This window comes from Gracilinanus agilis, chromosome 2 (genome assembly GCF_016433145.1).
Source record: "Gracilinanus agilis isolate LMUSP501 chromosome 2, AgileGrace, whole genome shotgun sequence".
Classification (NCBI taxonomy): Eukaryota; Metazoa; Chordata; class Mammalia; order Didelphimorphia; family Didelphidae; genus Gracilinanus; species Gracilinanus agilis.
Genome location: NC_058131.1, coordinates 313,578,809 through 313,596,360, shown reverse-complemented (window position 1 = coordinate 313,596,360; position 17,552 = coordinate 313,578,809). Strand labels below are relative to the sequence as shown.

Sequence of the window (17,552 nt, the reverse complement as noted above, 5' to 3'; positions counted from 1 at the left end):
AGGTTATTTTTTCCTTTTATTTTTCTTTGGATTCTTTGATGTTTTGAAAATTGATTCATATACCATATGCCTTTGACCATGTATTCCTGTGTGATTCCCATATGTATCCCTGTATTTTCCTCAGAGGGGAATGTAAAGTTATTCTCCTCTGGGGGGACTATGTTATTGCTGTGAAACTGAACTTGAATTTGACCCTAATTTAGAACAGAAGACTACCTCCCAGAATCCAGAAGGCTCCATGAAGATGCCTGCAGAGACCACACACTGCACCAGAAGATCCAGAGTGAATTTTGAGACATGGCAAATTTGAAAATTGGGGGGGTTGAATGTATTCATTTTGAATGGACACTTTTATGCCAAAGAGGGGACTGCTCTCAAATTACTTTTTGTCAATGTACCAAACATTGGTTTTATTCTTTCTCCCTTTTATCTCTGAATTATTGTAAACTTTAATTTGATTATGTTTTCATGATCCACTGGGGAGACTGGTCTCCCAAAGGATCACAGGGGGGGATGTAAAGTTGAAAAGACCTTGTACCCCTTTAAACTATATTACCCAAACTCCCTTTCACCATACCCATAATTCCTTAAGCCTTTTCCTATTGGTTGTTGGTTTTCGTGGCCTGTATTGAAATGGTTTTTTTTGCATGGTCACAGTGCTTTGGGGCCTGGAGGTGGTGTGGTGAAGGGTGAGTTGGGACTCTTTCCCTGTGTTTTAATAAATCCTTATAAATATCATACTTTGGAGACATTGAATATTAATTTTAAAACTTACAACATGCCTACTACATATTCTAAACCTTAGAATAAAATTTTCAATTCTACTCTTCCTATTATCAGGGAAATAACACTTTAAAATGGATAATAAGTATTTAGGAGAAAGAGCATGATTTTGAATAAAAAGAGACATAGGTTCACATTCAACTTTGACATATGAAGGACCATGATTAGAGTAATTCAGAAATGTGAGGTAGAGTCCCCAATTAAAAGTCACGAGAAAGGAAAGGTCAGGAAACCAGTTCGTTTATTTTAGGAAGAGGTGATCCTGGTCATGATGAAAGGTCCCAGCAGTGTAGGAAGTGAGACACCTTAGCCAAGATCCTATCACTACCAAAATATTATATTCCTGAAATGGGGATCAGTAAGTGATAAGATCTAAAGTCCTTGCCAGTAATTTGCTTTAATTTAATCAATTAGGGACTTGGGATTCCCCTCCCTTTTAATTTAATCAATCAGGGACCTGGAGGTCCTTTGAGATGTGCAAGGATATACCTGCCCACAGTAAAAGGAAGTTGAAACCAAAGAGACAGGAAATTGATCTCACAGGCACTGCCCTCTGGGTGGTGCCAGGCAAATTAAGGAACTATAATTGGAGAGCTAATAGGTGGAGAAAGGGTTCTTGGAATTGTTTTTGGGTCTGCTCAGGCACACTTTTTCTTTCATTTAGAAAAGGACCCTAAGGCAGACTCATTCCCGCTATGTTTTATGGGTGGGTTCATCCCATCACCATTCACAGTTTTGATTACTAATTGTGTTTCCCTCCATTTTATTTCCCCCATTTATTTTTTCTTTTAGCCTTTCCCTGTTCACAGATGTTTTATTTTCAATGACCCCCTCAATTCACTCTCCTTTTTGTCTGGGGGGGGGTGGGAAGGGTTCCCCCCAACCTGTATTCACCCTACCCTCCTCTTTTCCTATAGGGAAAGGTAGGTTTCTATAATTGACTGAGTGTGTTATTCCCATTATAAACTAATTCCAGTGAGAGTAAAGCTCGGTCAGATCGACATCCTCTCCATCTTCTCCACTGTATTTGTAACTTATAGCCCTCTTAGAGGTAGTTTACTCTCTTCTCTCTCCTTTTCTCTTCTCCCAATGTCTTCCTCTTTCCTATCCCTACCCCTCTTTTTTTTGGATAAAAGCTCATATTATTTAGCTTCCTTCCTTCTTTCTATGTATACTTTTTCATTGCTTGAAGACTAATAAAGTTATCTTAGGTATCTTGCATACTTTAAGTACCTTACCTTTCTCATGTATCATAGATATCTTTAATTATTTCAATTATCACTCTCCCAGGTTTGAATGTACTCAATTCAACCTTATCAGAACCCTTAAGTTTTCACTTTATCTTTTTATGTTCCTCTTGAGTGACAAACTTGCTTATCAAATTTTCTTCACATCTCTATTTTTTTGGTCAGGAAAGTCTGAAACTACTCTACTTCATTAAACATCAATGTTTTCCCATGGAGGATTTTGCTCAGTTTCACTGGGCATGTAATTCTAGGTTGTAGTCCTAGATCCTTTGCCTTTTGAATTATCATATTCCATGCCTTTTTGTTTTTTAAAGTAAACGTTGCTAAGTCCTCTCTAATCCTGACTCTGGCTCCTTGATATTTGAATTATTTCCTTCTGGCAGCTTGTAGTACTTTTTAATTAGCCTGGGAGTTCTTGAATTTGGCTACAATAGTCTTGGGGTATCTTATTTTGGAGTCTCTTTCAGGAGGTGACTGGTGGATTCTTCTGATTTCCCTTTTGTTCAAGGATAACAGGGCAGTGGTGCCCAGGCTCTTTTTCTGATTGTGGATTTCAGGTATTCCAATGATTCTTAGACTATCTGGCCTGGATCTATTTTCCAGGTTGGTTATTTTTTTTTCAGTGAGGTATTTTAGATTTTATCTCCTCCCAGCCCCCACTTTTTAAATCTTTAAAACAATATATTATTTCCTGATAGCTTATGGTATCATTAGCTTCTATTTGTCTGATTCTAATTTTTAGGAACTTATTTTTTTCTTTGAGTTTTTGTGTTTTCTTCTCTATTTGGCCAATCCTTCTCTTTAATTAGTTGTTTTTAAAAAAAAATTTTTTTTGGCCTCCATTTCTATTTGGTCCATTGTATTCTTTAAGAGTTGTTTTCTTCAAAGTAGTTTCCTTTAGGCCTATTCTTGTTTTTAGGGAGTTGATTCCTTCAGTGAATTCCCTTCCCCTCGCCCCAGTCATTAGCTTTTTGATCCAATTGTAATTTTTAAGAAGTTATTTTCTTGACTGAAGTTTTTAACTTCTTTTACTATTTGGCTTTTAGTTCCTTTTCTTATTTTTTTGCACCTCTTTTATTATTTGGCCAATTTTGATGTTTAAAGACTTTCTTCAGTATTTTTTGTGCCTCTTTTGCTGATAATTTTCATAATTTTCTTGCATTGCTTTCATTTATTTTCCTACTTTTCCTGTCAGTCTTTGATTTTTAAAAATGTTTTTACTTTTAAAAAATATTCTTTTGCTTATCTAGGAATTCCTGTTCAATTTTGTATCCAATCTACAATTTTTCTGTGAGGCTTTACTTGTAGATGATTTCATGTCATTTTTTTCTGTGTTTGTCTTGTGTTTTCCTGTCACCAGTACTTTTTATGGTCAAGTTCCTCTCTTATTTTTGCTCATTTTCCAGCCAATTTCATGACTTCAGACTTATGTTTGAGTGTGGGCTCTTTCTTTTGTGAGAAATGGCTTCTGGCTCTATTGTCCCATTATTTTCACAGCTAAGTCTGGGGGCCTTTAAGTTTTCAATGTTTCCAAAGTGGTAAGATTTAGGTGTTAGTTTGGTCACTGTTCTTCTGACCTGCACTCTGGTTCTTAATAGAGTCCCTGCCCCCTTATGACTGCAAATGTTCCTTTCCCTCCACCCTTGAAATATAATCTAGGACAGGGTACTAGACAATAGAGATGCCAAATATATCATCCTGTGCCCAGTGCTAGCAGGTTTCCCTGGGATCTCTTTTTGACCAAGTGTTCAGTGTCCTTACCATCCATGGACATTATGGGCTTTTGGTGCTGCCACTGCCATCACTACTATCACCCTAGCCTTCTGTCTTGCTATGCTTTAGATAAGCCCAATCTCGATGTCTGCAAACTGGCTTTCTGTCATCTTAATAGCCCTGATCTGAAAAAAATAACTCACAATGACTTTTTGTTATTTTGCTCAGAATTCAATTTGACATGATTTTGTGATTTTTAGAGGGGTGGGTGGGGAAAGCTTGGGAAAAAAAAAAAAAGCTCACTTTACCATCCTGGTTCCATTCTCACCACTCCCCCCGTGCTGCTTTTTAATTTCTGTCATGCTTGCTAATCTGATGAATGTGATGTAAAATCTTAGAGATGGTTCAATTTTCATTTCCCTTTTTATGAGTGTTTTGGAACACTTTTTCATGTGGAATTAACTTGGATTTCTTCCTTTGAAAATCAATCATATCCAATCACCATTTTTTAAAAAATGGGCTCTTATTCTGTTTATCAAAAGAATCTTGCTATTATTTCTTTGCCTTCCCTGAGGGTAGTTTCTCTTCTATTTTTAACTGCAAGATTTTGTGCAGAAGCTTAATTTAATTATTAATCTTTCTACTTTCTGATTCTAGTTTTCCTTGTCCATAAAGGCATTTTCTTCTTTTTTCTCAAATTTATGATGTAAACTTTTATATCTATTTGGATAATATATTTATATCTATAGTTCATTTGGAACTTCTCTTGGTATGTGGTGAACTGTTAAGTCTAAATCTAATTTCTACTAGACTGAATTTTCTCAGCAATTTTTGTCAAATGGTAATGCCTTATTCCAGTAGTTAAGAGTCTTTGGATTACTGAACACTTGTGACACTATATCAATTTGTATCTGTATAACTGTGTACCTATTATGCTCCACTGATCAACTCTTTTATTTTTAAATGAGTAATATATAATTCTGATAACTTTGTAGCATAGTTTCAGATTTTGTACCACAAGATCTCTTCCTTCCTATTTCCCTCAGAATTCTTGACCTTGTGTTCCTCCCAAATATTACTTTATTTCCCCCTAAGTCTATAACATAATCCTTGGTTTGGTAAAACAATAATAGCATTAAATATTATCTAACTGGTAATGTTATAATTTAAAAATTGACAGTCCAAACATGAACAATCTTCCAAATATTTTTTATTTCTGTAATGCTTTGTAGTTCATTCATATTGTACCTGTCTTAATAGGTGCATTCCCAAATAGCTTACACAATCTGTATTTATTTTGACTAGTTTTTTCTTGGATATATTTCCATGGTAATTTACAAAAAAAGGTTGGAGTCATGGGTTAGCTTTACAGCTTACTACTTTGCTGAAGTTGTTCCAATCATTTTTAGCTGAATAACTAGGATTCTTTAGGTAGACAATTATATTACCTTACCCCTCCTCCAATTTTTATTCACCCTGTAATTACATCTATGCCAATCTGTCCCAATGTCTATTTGTGGTCCTCTTTCAGTTGTATCCTCAAATACCCATTGGATTTCTTTGTTTAGTTGTGTCTTTTGTCACACATTCTTTAAACTTTATCCGTGACATATTTTGAATTGATGCTACTCACAATCTAACACTAGATTTCTCTATAGAAAAGTGAGTTGGTATTATAAGTCAATGTTACCCTGGCTACCACATATCTTTGCTTGACAAGTTAGTTGTTTCTCACAAAAACGGTCTGTATTATGACATCTGATTTGCATTAAATATTTACACTAAATTCCTCCTCCCCATTTTTTAGACATAATGTGTATAAATTGAGCAGGTTTTATAGTATTACATTTTTTTCTATTTTTCTTTCCTCTAGTTTTGTATTAATTTTGATCTTTGCTCTAATAATTCAACAATCTTGAATCTAGACAGCTAATTTATAAATGACTCACATTGAATAATTTCCTGGCAAAATATATTCAATTCTATTTTTTAAAGAAATGTTATTTGGTGCTCATTATGTCAGATACTTTCAGATTTTTTCTCAAAACATTCATAACATATAGATGTAAGACTTCAGGGCAACGCCTCTGACTTTTCCTCCTTATTGCTGGACTTTCTGTGCCAAGATTTTTTTGTCACCCTAACCTATTACCACAATTGTATTGAATGTGTCATATATTTTGATTTAATTTAGAGCCAGGGATTCTTAACTGGGGTCCATTAAGTTAAATACGTATATGTACATATCTGTTTATGATTCTGAGGCATAAACATGGTTTGGCTGATAGCCAAAAGGATCCATGGCACAAAAAAACAATTATGAAGTTTTAGATTTAGAGGATTTAATGTATATTTATAAATATGTATCTTCTCTCTTTATCCCCTATAATAGAAACTGGTGCATAAACTGCAATTATTTTCATGGTAGCCTTTTGGCACTTGCCATGAACATTACTATGTGAAATGACAAAATATCCTAGGAGACATCTTGTTGCCTTTGGGAACAAAGTAAAAACCAACTCTGCCTTAATTTCTTTAACTGCCTTTCCCATTAAAACTTAAAAGTCCTTCTTTTATTTCACTGAAAATGGGTTTATATTGAGAATGTCAACAATAGAATTTAATTCCTCCTATAGCTTGTCCATTCATTATCCTCATAGAAGGCCCTTACATTTAGAGTGCCAATGGCCAAATTAAATGTTATTGGTTTAAAATTTGTAAATTTTGGTATCCTCTTTTCCCTTTTAAAATACTCTTCCATTATCACTATAGAAATAAAAGAATGTCAAATAGGATTTGGGTCATTTTGCATTTTTGTTTCATGAGTTGCCATAGCCAGATAATCCATCACCAAGTAGTCAGTCTACTATGACTTACATGCTTATTTTCTTACTGTGACTACTTATTGTTAAAACTCAAGTTCAATTTATCCTGCCATTAAAATTTTTTTCTACTAATATCATCCAAAGGAAATTAATCTATTTTGTTTTGTCACATCTATTTCCACTACTAAAACTAATTAATCAAGCTAAATTCCTGAGGATATTGAAAAGATAGCATATATCTCAGCCCTTTCATGCCACCATCTTTTCAATAAGTGTTTCATGTTTACTGAGAACAGGTATATATTCAGAAAGACAATATGCAAGAATATTATAAGTATGAAAGAGAACTACTTAGTCCCACACTAAACTAGCTAAGTACTAGATAGTATATAAAGTTTAAAGGTTTCTATGTCTAGCCTAGTCCACAATTCTCTTTAGGCCCAGAAATCACACCTAAAGAAAACACTTCCTTCATAGTTTATAGAAAAGAATGAAGTCTATCATTCAAGAAAGCTACCAGTTAATTTGGGTTTTACCAACATGAGCAGAGTGGCTCAAGCTCATTCATTGGCTTACAATTTGCAGTTCATTCTCAATCAACAAAGCACATCTCCTAATTGCTAGCAGACTTTACTGATCTACTCAAATCTTATGTAATAACTTGGCTTAAAAAATACTGTCCCTTCCTCAAATAAAAGAGCTTATAAAAAATTATCACATAAAATTCAAGTTTTTCTTTCACCTTAAAGAGAGGGATAATTTGACCCAATTTTCAAGTAATTCTCTCCAAATTCACAATTTTCTTTACAATTTGTTAGTGCTTTTTTGGGATTTAATTTAGTTTGGTTTGTAAAGATTTTGCACATGTAATTCATTAATAAAGTCTGCCAATTCCATGAAAAGTTTAGTGCTAATTCTTCTGTCAGGAATGCATCCTCCAAATATAGCTATGTAAATGTGAACAAAAAAATGTGGCTTATAGTTTAGTTTTTTTTTCAATTAACATGGCTTGTCATAAGCATGAAAATGTTATTTTTTTCATTTCCATTGTTTTAAAAGGTTATTAAGTTACACTGTTTCCTTTAAAGAATGAGGGTTAGTTGTTTTAATAAAATTTTCATTGTAATGCCTAGGGTAAATGTTTATCATTTCCCTCTGTAGAATAGCACATTTCCCATTCAGATGTACTCAACATGGCAGCTTCTGGGTAGCAGCCAAAATGCCTAAGGAGAGAAAAATACAGTGGAAAAAAGAACTTTTGTCTTTCAATTCCAGATGAAATTTCAGTTAAAGACAAATCATGGCATCTTGACTCTTGGATATCTAAATAATGGAAGGAATTAAAAGCAGTTTTCCCTTTGTTAACATGGCTGTTCTCCACTGTGAAGTTTCTGATGTCTGATGTAGGCTGCACTGTAAGTGAAAGTTTTCCTACATTCAGTACATTCATAGGATTTCTTTCTAGTATTTCTCTGATGTTGGGCAAGGTATGTAATCTGATTGGAAGCTTTCCCAGATTCAAAGGGTTTTTCTCTATTATGTATTCTTTCATGTCGAGTAAGGCATGTCCTATAAGCAAAGGCTTTCCCACACTCAATACATTTATAGGGTTTCACTTTAGAATGAATTCTCTGATGTTGCAAAAGATCTTCTCTCAACCTATAAGTCTTTTCACATTTATCACACTTATAAGGTCTCTCTCCAGTATGAAGTTTCTCATGTCTTCTGAGAAAAGGAGTCCCACTAAAGGCTTTCCCACATTCATTACATTTATAGGGTCGTTCTCCAGTATGCCTTCTGTAATGCTGCTTAAATTGTGTCCGGCCAATGAAGGCTCTCCCACAAATATTACATTTGTATGGTCTCTCTCCAGTATGGATTCTCCGATGCTGGTTAAGAGATGATCTCTGTTTGAAGGCCTTTCCACAGTCTTTGCAGACATAAGGATTCTCTCCAGTATGAATTCTCTGATGTCCAGTAAGGAATGAAATTCGACTAAAGGCTTTTCCACATTCATTACATTTATGGGGCTTTTCTCCAGTATGAATTTTCTGATGTTGATTAAGGATTGAACGCAATCTGAATGTTCTCCCACAATCATTACATTTATAGGGTTTTTCTCCAGTATGGATTCTCTGATGTAGAGTGAGATATACATATAGTCTGAAAGTTAGTCCACATTCATAACATGTATAAGGTCTCTCTCCGGTATGAATTCTCTGATGTTGAACAAGGGATGAAGGATGACGGAAAGTTTTCTTACATTCGCTACATGTATAAGGATCACCTCTAACATGCACTTTCTGATGCTGAGTAAGGTGTGCATTCTGGTTGAAGGTTTTCCCACATTCATTACATTGAAAGGGTTTCTCTCCAGTGTGAATTCTCTGATGTAACTTAAGATGTGCAGTTCTGTTAAAGGCTTTCCCACATTCATTACATTTATGGGGTTTCTCTCCAGTATAAATTTTCTGATTTTGAGTAAGAGGGGTTTGCTGTAAAAATGATTTGTTATAGTCATTCAATTCAGAGTATTTCTTCTCTGCACAAATTTTCTGATGTTTAATTAGGCGTGAATCATATTTGAAAATCTTCCCACATGTATCACATTTATTATGTCTTTCTCCTGTAAGAATAAGGATTGAATATAGATTAAAGCATTTTCAAATTCTAATTACATTCAGGATCCTTCTTCCCACGTGAGTTAATATCATTGGCCTCAAATTTCTCTTATATTCTCTGCTAGCTATTGGCTGGTCATCCTATTTTCAAGTTTCTCCTAATTTAGAATACCAGAATCTAACCTTGATGGCAATTACCCATATTTGCTCGACCTAAACAAATAACTCCTAAAAATAGAGCAGCATAAAAATAGAATGGGTCATCTCTGAATAAAGTCACTTATCACTGAGATCTTTACGTTGAAAGAGCATTTATTAACGATATTATAAGACTCATGCTTAAGGAAGGTTTTGGACAAAACAACCACTGAGAAAACAAAACATCCAACCCTAAGATTACATGATTTTATATTTTTAGCAATGCACAAATATATTGTGTACAGTACTCTAAAGCACTTTCCTTACAATGCTGTAAGATAGAATAGAGGGCAGAACAATGAATTTCCACAAGCTCAATTGAAGAAGTGAGCTCAGATCAGAGCACTTCCTCATTTCTCACCTGGCTACATTATTTAGGACTCCATTAGACTATAAGGCAGAAGCTGACTTAAAAAAAAATGTGTATCACCAACATTTAGTACAAGGTCTTTTACATAACAGATGCTTAATTTGATTGACTGAGTCAGTAAAATTACCCTTTCCTGCCATATTTTTCTTTTTACATATGAGGAAACTAAGGTTCTAACAGATTAAAGTAAGCTAACCATGGCACATGGCTAGAAGAGGTTGAATTAATTACAAATCAGACCGTAAGGATTACATGAATATGAAATGAGACATTCACATAACCTTTAGGGAGCAGAGTTTGGCAGCAAAAGGAATAAAATAAACTCGTAGGAACCAATAAATAAGAAGAAACTGAAGATGAAAGGGAATAATCAGAAGATCAAGATCCTTGGGAAAACAGTAAGGAATGAAACCATGAATACAGAGAAAAATTCAGATTTAGAAGGAATGGATCCCCTGAAACTTGGAGAGATGCAGTGGAAAACAAAAGGGAAAACATTTAAGAGAAAGATTTAAGAGGTCATCAAACATTTGAAAGGAGTTTTTTGGAAAGGGGATTTAGTTTTGTTCTGCTTTACTCCAAAGGAGAAAAAGAGGATCAGGATATGTTACCTCACAAATGAGCAAAGTACTTTAAAAATGGAGATATTCAAACAATGGTTGAATAATGATGTCCTAAATATTAGAGGAATTCCTGCATGTCTGGCAAGCAGAACTAGATAACATCTAAGATCTCTTTCAATTCTAAGAAAGTCTACGAAAATACCTATCAAATGGCTTCAATCTTTACAGAACACAGGAGTTCTGAGTTACCCAACTAACATATACAAGACAGTACTACCCGATTATGAAGGTTATTGATTCTTTTTCTACCTGATTATCACTCACTTACCTGGGCAGGTGTTTTTTGAGATTTCTCTCTTCACCATCCAGGGCTCTTTTCCTTGTTCCAACAGGAAGATCAGTTCTGGTTTGGAAACCTGAGTCCCTACTCACAGGAAAAGATAGAGAACTTGGATATTTTGTCACAGGACATAGAACTATCCCAGGATGAAATCCCACTGATTAGACTTCAGGACCTCTGAAGGATGAAAAAAATTGCAGCATCATGGACTCCATAAAGCTCCCCATTTCTAACTGTACATATAACATTTTTCAAATGAGAATGGATATTAGAAATAACCTGTCTTTGAGACTTCAAGGTGTAAGGTATTTCAGATTCCTAAGATTCAGGTTCAACTAAAACACTTCAAAAGGCCCCATTACTTTTTATAAATTGAGAAAAGGGACATGATAAATCACATAAAAAAACACGGTCCTTTCCTTACCTAAAGAGATTATATTCCTATAGTTTTCCAACATCACATCCCTGTAGAGGACTCTTTGACCAATGTCTAGTTGCTCCCATTCCTCCCAGGTGAAGTCCACAGCCACATCCTTGAATGTCACTGATTCCTGAAATGGTCAAATATAGGCATCATTCTGAGACCACTTACCCTCCCCTCCACTCCCCAAACACTGGAGGAAGTTGGATTCATAAGAAGTAGTTTTGATCATGTTTAAAATTCTGAATTTTCCAAATAAAGTATTCATTTATCATTGAGTATGTAGTACCATACAAGTCTGTGCTGTGACACATGGAAAAAAAAAGCAAGATATGTTGTTCCTACCTTTAAGAAACAGTTTTATGAATGAAGAAAATTTAAAAACATATTATAATTTTTAAAAGACTATAGGTAAGTGATTTAAGAATTCTAAATAAATGCACATGAAAGTATTTCATGAAAGAGACTAAAGCTGGTTGATGGATTATAAACCTTCACAGTATAAAAGGGAATCCTTTATTCTGTCTATTTTGAGTTAACACTTTGGTTAACAATAACTTAAGTACCCCTACTTAGTACCTCACTAGATTGTGAAGACTGGATTAACTCTCCTTTGTCTACTTTTTAATTGAATCAACAAAAGCTTGAACACCCTACTTAGTACTAGGTGAGATTTAGAAAATTCACAGCTAAGAAGCTGTGAAACTTTTGATGAGAATTTAACTGACTTTACCTCTCTGGGCTTCAGTTTCTTTATGTTTAAAATGAAAAGACTAGAGAAAAATCTCTTTCTAGTTCTAAATGATATGATCAAATGTTATCTGCTCTATTCTTCTCTATACTCTGATATTTGATGAGCAGGTTTACAATGTTTTAAAATAAATTTTTAGGGACAGAATCCTTAAGTATATGACTAAAGAGTCATTACAAAGTTCTTTGCAAAGGACTCTGAAAATGAAAATAAACTGAAAACACTTGAGAATGGTAAATGCAAAGCTGATAGCCTGGGAGAGAACAGAAGGATCAAGGGATTGAAGGTCATAGTTTGGCTGAAGAATAGCTTTTGGTTACTAAGGGGAAAAAGAGGGAGAAGTGGAAATTATAGTCCAATATGGGATTTTACAATTCTTGAATTTTCAGGTGGTGTATTTGTGAGAATAAGACTAAGGTTATGACCATCTTTGTGTGTGTGTGTGTGTGTGTGTGTGTGTGTGTGTGTGTGTGTGTGTGTGTATGTGTGTGTGTGTGTGTGTGATTTAAGTGGGGTGCAGGAGTATGTCACAAGGCATGAGTAGGATGAGAAACTGAGTGGTTAGGATGTTTTGGGGAAAGCCAGTAAATATGTTGAAGTTCATGAGTACAAGGGCAGGAATTGGGGAGGAGAAAAAAATTGTCAACCAGGTACAGAACTCATTGAAGAAGGTAGGAAGTGACCTTGAGGTTTTTTGACAAAAGTTACCAGGATTTTGATTGAGTGGTGGATATGATTTGCATGAATCTCAATAATGGAGGGGAAAAAATCTAGAAGTGGCAATGAGGAGCAAAGATTATTCCAACTCTCCTGCTTTAACCAATGTGATGAGGGAATGAGTAAAGAAGGCACAGCCAGTACTGGAAAGGGAATGTCAATTCTGGAATATTAACCCAGATTGTATTTCTTATTAATCCCTCCCTCCCTCCCTTCCTTCTTTCTACATTCATTCATTCATTTACTTAAAACCCTTAACTTCTGTGTATTGGCTCATAGGTGGAAGAGTGGTAAGGGTAGGCAATGGGGGTCAAGTGACTTGCCCAGGGTCACACACCTGGGAAGTGTCTGAGGCCGGATTTGAATCTAGGATCTCTCATCTCTAGGCCTCTCAATCCACTGAGCTACCCAGCTGCCCCCACCCAGATTGTATTTCAAGATACCTTTTCTTGTTTAAAATGCTTGTAAATGTTACCCAAAATCTTAGGGCAGTCATATCAAAGCATGGAGGAGTTATACCACTTTAGACATGTCATTAGGTAAAAGTTATACCAAACTACTTTTGTAGAGTAATGCCTAAATGCAGAGAATACAGTATTAGTAATAATACTTTTTCTTCAATTCCATGTCATAAAAGATTCGGTTAAAAGAACCAGGAATATTCAGACTAGAAAATAGAAACTTCAAGTGGGGAAAAGAATATCAGTTGTTTTTTCATCTGAATAATTGTCATAAGGAACAAAGATTAGATTTGCTTTGATTGTCACTAAAGGCAGAACTAGAAACAATAAGAGGGATCTGTGGATTTAACATCAATGTAAATAAAAAAACTGTCCACAAGTGGACTAGGCTGCATCAGGAATTATTGGGTTCACCTTCAAAGAAGGTCTTCAAGTAGAGGGTCCACGATTATAGGCTAGGGATATCATAAACGAAATAACTATTTAGGGACTATTTAGATTTGATTACTGAGAGCCCTCTTTCCAACTATGAGAAAATGCAATCAACTTTGAATGTTTTTTATTAAAGCCCTGAAAACTTGGGTCCTTTTAAGCACTGACAGTTTAGTGTGAAAGTAACTGATAAAAGTAAATAAGTATCATCACGTCTGTTTTATTGTCTTAGACTGTAAAATAAACTATTTGTCTAACAATTAATGGGAGCAGTATCCCTAGAATCTGGTTTCCTTGTCAGGGATATATAACTTTCAGAAAAATATCAATAAATTCTCATCTCAGGTTTCTCAGGACAATTTTGGTAAGGTCATGTCATAATCATGTACAACAGGACAGACCACTCTGATGGGAATCAGTCACTCATAGCACTCCAAAGGCAGAATAACATTTAGATATTTTGAAGTATGAAAACCTTTTACAGTGGACATGGTATCATTTAGAGATAGGTGAAAGGAACACTGTTCTTGGAATTGGAAGATAAGGGCTTAAGTCCTAGATCCAACACTAATAAGCTAACTCACATAACTACTTCTCGATAAATGGTAACACAATATATGCCTCATCAAGTTGTTGTGGGGAAATAAATTGCAAATTTAAAAGAGTAGATTTTTATTGCTATGATTTCCATGGGATTTTTATATTCCATGGGATTCAATCTTGACAGTCAAATGTTTACCACTGAGATGACTACTACACCATTTGGAAATCTTCAAATCATTCTTGATTTTTCACTGTCTTTTGTTTCTTCTCAAGCAGTCAATTTCTTCCTTAAATACAATTTAATCATATCACTTGACTTTATTCCTTCTTCGAAACACCAAATGGCTTTTACATTTTTTGCAGGATAAATTCTAAACTAGTTGCTATTCAAAGTCCTTAGAAATCTCAACAAAATCAACTTGTCACTACTTTCTAATGTGACCCCTTTCACAGATATCATGTTCATTTCTTCCACAAGCCTACTAATAACGTTCAGTCCCTTGAGAGAAAACACTTGCTACTCAGGTCCTGAGATAGGTCTTTGTCTTTTTAAAAAAAAAAATCTAAGTACATAAAATGGAAATTTTTCACTCCCTCAGACCTAAAGTGACATTTTATTACTTTATTTATTTATTTAAAAATCCTTACCTTCTGTCTTAGAATCAATATTGTGTATTGGTTCCAAGGCAGAAGAGTAGTAAGGGATAAGCAAGCAATGGAGGTTAAGTGACTTGCCCAGGGTCACACAGCTAGGGAGTGTCTGAGGTCAGATTTGAACCGAGGACCTCCCATCTCTAGGCTTGGTTCTCAATCCACTGAGCCACCCAGCTGCCCCCCCCCCCCCCCCCCCCCGCCAAAGTGGCATTTTAAAAAGAGAAATTAAGTTCTAACTCACCTGAGATTCAGTTGTCAGAAATACAGAAGTCATTACTTCGTCTTTAATGCTCTCCTTTTGGGAGGGAGAGAATCCTGAAAAGGGAGAATTGGAGATAAGGAACGTATGGAAGAGTAACTTGCTTTATACTACCGAAATTTACCAGTCTAGAAATTTTCACCTACTCTTTGTGGGCAATTCTAATGCTTCTCACTAACAAGAAGTCAAAGCAAGTTCTAGAGCCATCTCCCTCTACTAAAATTTCTCTTCAAGATTACCAGAGTCCTTTGCTCAGTTTATTTTTTATCTGACATCTCTCAATCATCTCCTAATTCTAGATGCTCTTAACTCTTGACTTGTGTCATTGCTCTCTTGTTTCTTTTTTTTTTTTCCTTTTCTGTTGAATTGCTTTCTTATTCTCCTTTGCTGGATCGTCATCCATTTCTTACCCAAGATTCTATACTTTCTCCTCTGGTCTCTAATATATTCCATCCTCTGATGACCTTATTCATCCCTATCAGTTCAGTTAACAATGCTATACAAATGACAGATGTCTCATAAAAATTATCCTTGCCTTTAATGTCTCTATTTTTGTAATTGGCACTCACTTTCCTGGTTGTCCAAGGTTCAAATTTTGGAATGATCTTTGACTCTTTTCTTTCACTATCCATTTGCTAAGTTTTATTGTTTCTTTTTCAAAGATGTCTCTTAAATTTCTCCTGCCTTTCCATTAATAATGCACCTTTTTTAAAAAAGATGCATATATCATCTTTTGCTTGGATTACTAGGATAACTAACTGGTGTTCCAGACTCAAGTGGCTCCCTTACTCTTACCCATTCTTCCCAAAGCTGACAAAATAACCTAATGCAGAGAACTGAACTGCTATTCTGCTCCATAACTTTCAGTAGCTCCCTATAAGAATAAAGATAAAAGATAAAATCTTTAATCTGGGATCTAAGTAAAGAGAAATATTGAAAAGTACTATATATTTTGTCAGAAGACACCTGAGTTCAAATTCCAGTCCCACCAGATGTTAGTTATGTCTCTGGACAAGGAACCTTTCTCTGAGTCTTAACTATTTCTATAAAATGGTTACAATAATAACAACTTCAAAGAGGTATTGTGAAAATGCCTTCTAAACTGTATAGTGCTATAGAAATGATTATCATCTTGGCTCCAATTTACCTTCTCAGCCTTATTACATTTTATTTTGTCACTCATTCTAAATTCCATCCAAATTAGACATTAAGCTCTTCCCTGTAGTCACCCAGTTCATTCACCATGTAGTTCCCTTATCTCTAATGACTGAAAACCCTTCCTCCCTCCCCCCCAACTCCAAGGACTAGCTCAATTATTACCCTTACCATGCCTAGTACACAGCAGATATTTAATAAGAGGTTACTGACTGATTCTCTATAAAATTTTATCCAGGATCCCTGCTGAGAATACTTGCTCCTTTCTCAAATATTCCTAGGCTACTCTGTCTAAATCCACATGGAATTGAATGTAGAGTGAGAAGGAACCTAAATCCTAACTGAGATTTATTTCTATAACATCATTAATAAGGAGTTTCATTAATAATTCTTCAAATGGCATACTCTCTAGTCACCTCTTCATCTTGATCTCCTCTTTTTAATGCCTTTCATAAAATGTGGTATCTAGAATTAAGCATGACAATCCAGATATAATCTGACCCAAGACAGAAAATGCATTTTCTTGTATTTTCAATTTCTTGCAAATTCTAGACATTATACTTTTCAATAGAATCCAATACTGAAGTAGGTTTTTAGGTTGCTATGCCACACTAGAGACTCATTTAGTGCTCATAATTCAATAAATATCCAGGTCTATTTCTCCAAGAATTTCATCTAGCTGCCCACATTCCCAAATTGTTTAACGCTACCTGTGAAGTTGTTTTTAAGCTCATATACATACTTTTACGTTTAATCTTTCTACAAATTTTTTATCATAGAATCATCCTACCTTCATCCCAAATTAACACTACTTCATATTATAATTATTTGAACACGTCATATTCCCCTTTAAGATTATATATGTGAGACTATAAATCTTGTCATTATAAAAGTAAGAAAAAAGCTCAGAGAGACAAGCAACTTTCTTAAGATCAAAGGTAGTAAATGGCAAAGTTGAGATTTCAACTCAAGTCATCTGATTCGAAGTCTCTCTTTTTTCCTATTATGCCACAATTAGATTGCCTAATGTCTAGACTACTTTTCATTACAACCTCCTGTCTGTCCCTAATATATTGTGAAATTTGAAGTATCTGACTTATTTTTTGCATTTTGGTTAAATTCCTTAATAATAATATTCTCATTCCCCCTTTCTGGGTCACAAAATTTACATGTAGGTTATGTTGTCTTTGGATAGCACAGCTTTATAGAGAATAAAATTAATAGTTTATATCAGACTATGAGTTAGGTCTACTGCAATGAAGAGGTAACTAAAGTTGATATTCCAAGACCCTACTCCTAGTTTTGCCATTACTTTAGATTTTTAGCAAACTTCTCTGAGCCTATTTCTGGAAGATAATAATGTTTTACCCAAAGCACTGCCATCAGGAAGCAAATTAAGTTACAAATGGGAAAGAAGGTTGACAGTGAGACCAATTAGGAAATAATAATGTGTACTTGGGGAGTACAGGATTTTAGTTGGTCAAAGAAAAGAAATAGTC

General features: G+C 34.9%; 2 protein-coding genes across 2 annotated transcripts in view; both read right to left on the bottom strand.

Annotated features, from left to right (window-relative positions):
- Positions 1-8,894, bottom strand: part of LOC123233687 (zinc finger protein 850-like) — a 312,250-nt gene extending 303,356 nt beyond the window's left edge. Inside the window, exons 1-2 of the mRNA XM_044659746.1 lie at positions 8,832-8,894; positions 8,228-8,703 (exon numbers count right to left, since the gene is read on the bottom strand). Of these exons, the coding sequence (XP_044515681.1) occupies positions 8,228-8,703; positions 8,832-8,894 (539 nt within the window). The remainder of the gene's footprint in view (positions 1-8,227; positions 8,704-8,831) is intronic.
- A 121-nt stretch (positions 8,895-9,015) lies between these two features.
- Positions 9,016-15,759, bottom strand: LOC123233686 (zinc finger protein 300-like; the record flags this gene model as incomplete). The annotated part of the gene is made up of 4 exons (XM_044659745.1): positions 14,881-15,759; positions 11,085-11,211; positions 10,649-10,744; positions 9,016-9,194 (listed from the first exon to the last, which is right to left on the bottom strand). Coding segments are annotated over exons 1-4 (435 nt in total), but the record flags the coding sequence as incomplete, so codon positions are not given.
- Between the last annotated feature and the right edge of the window lie 1,793 nt (positions 15,760-17,552).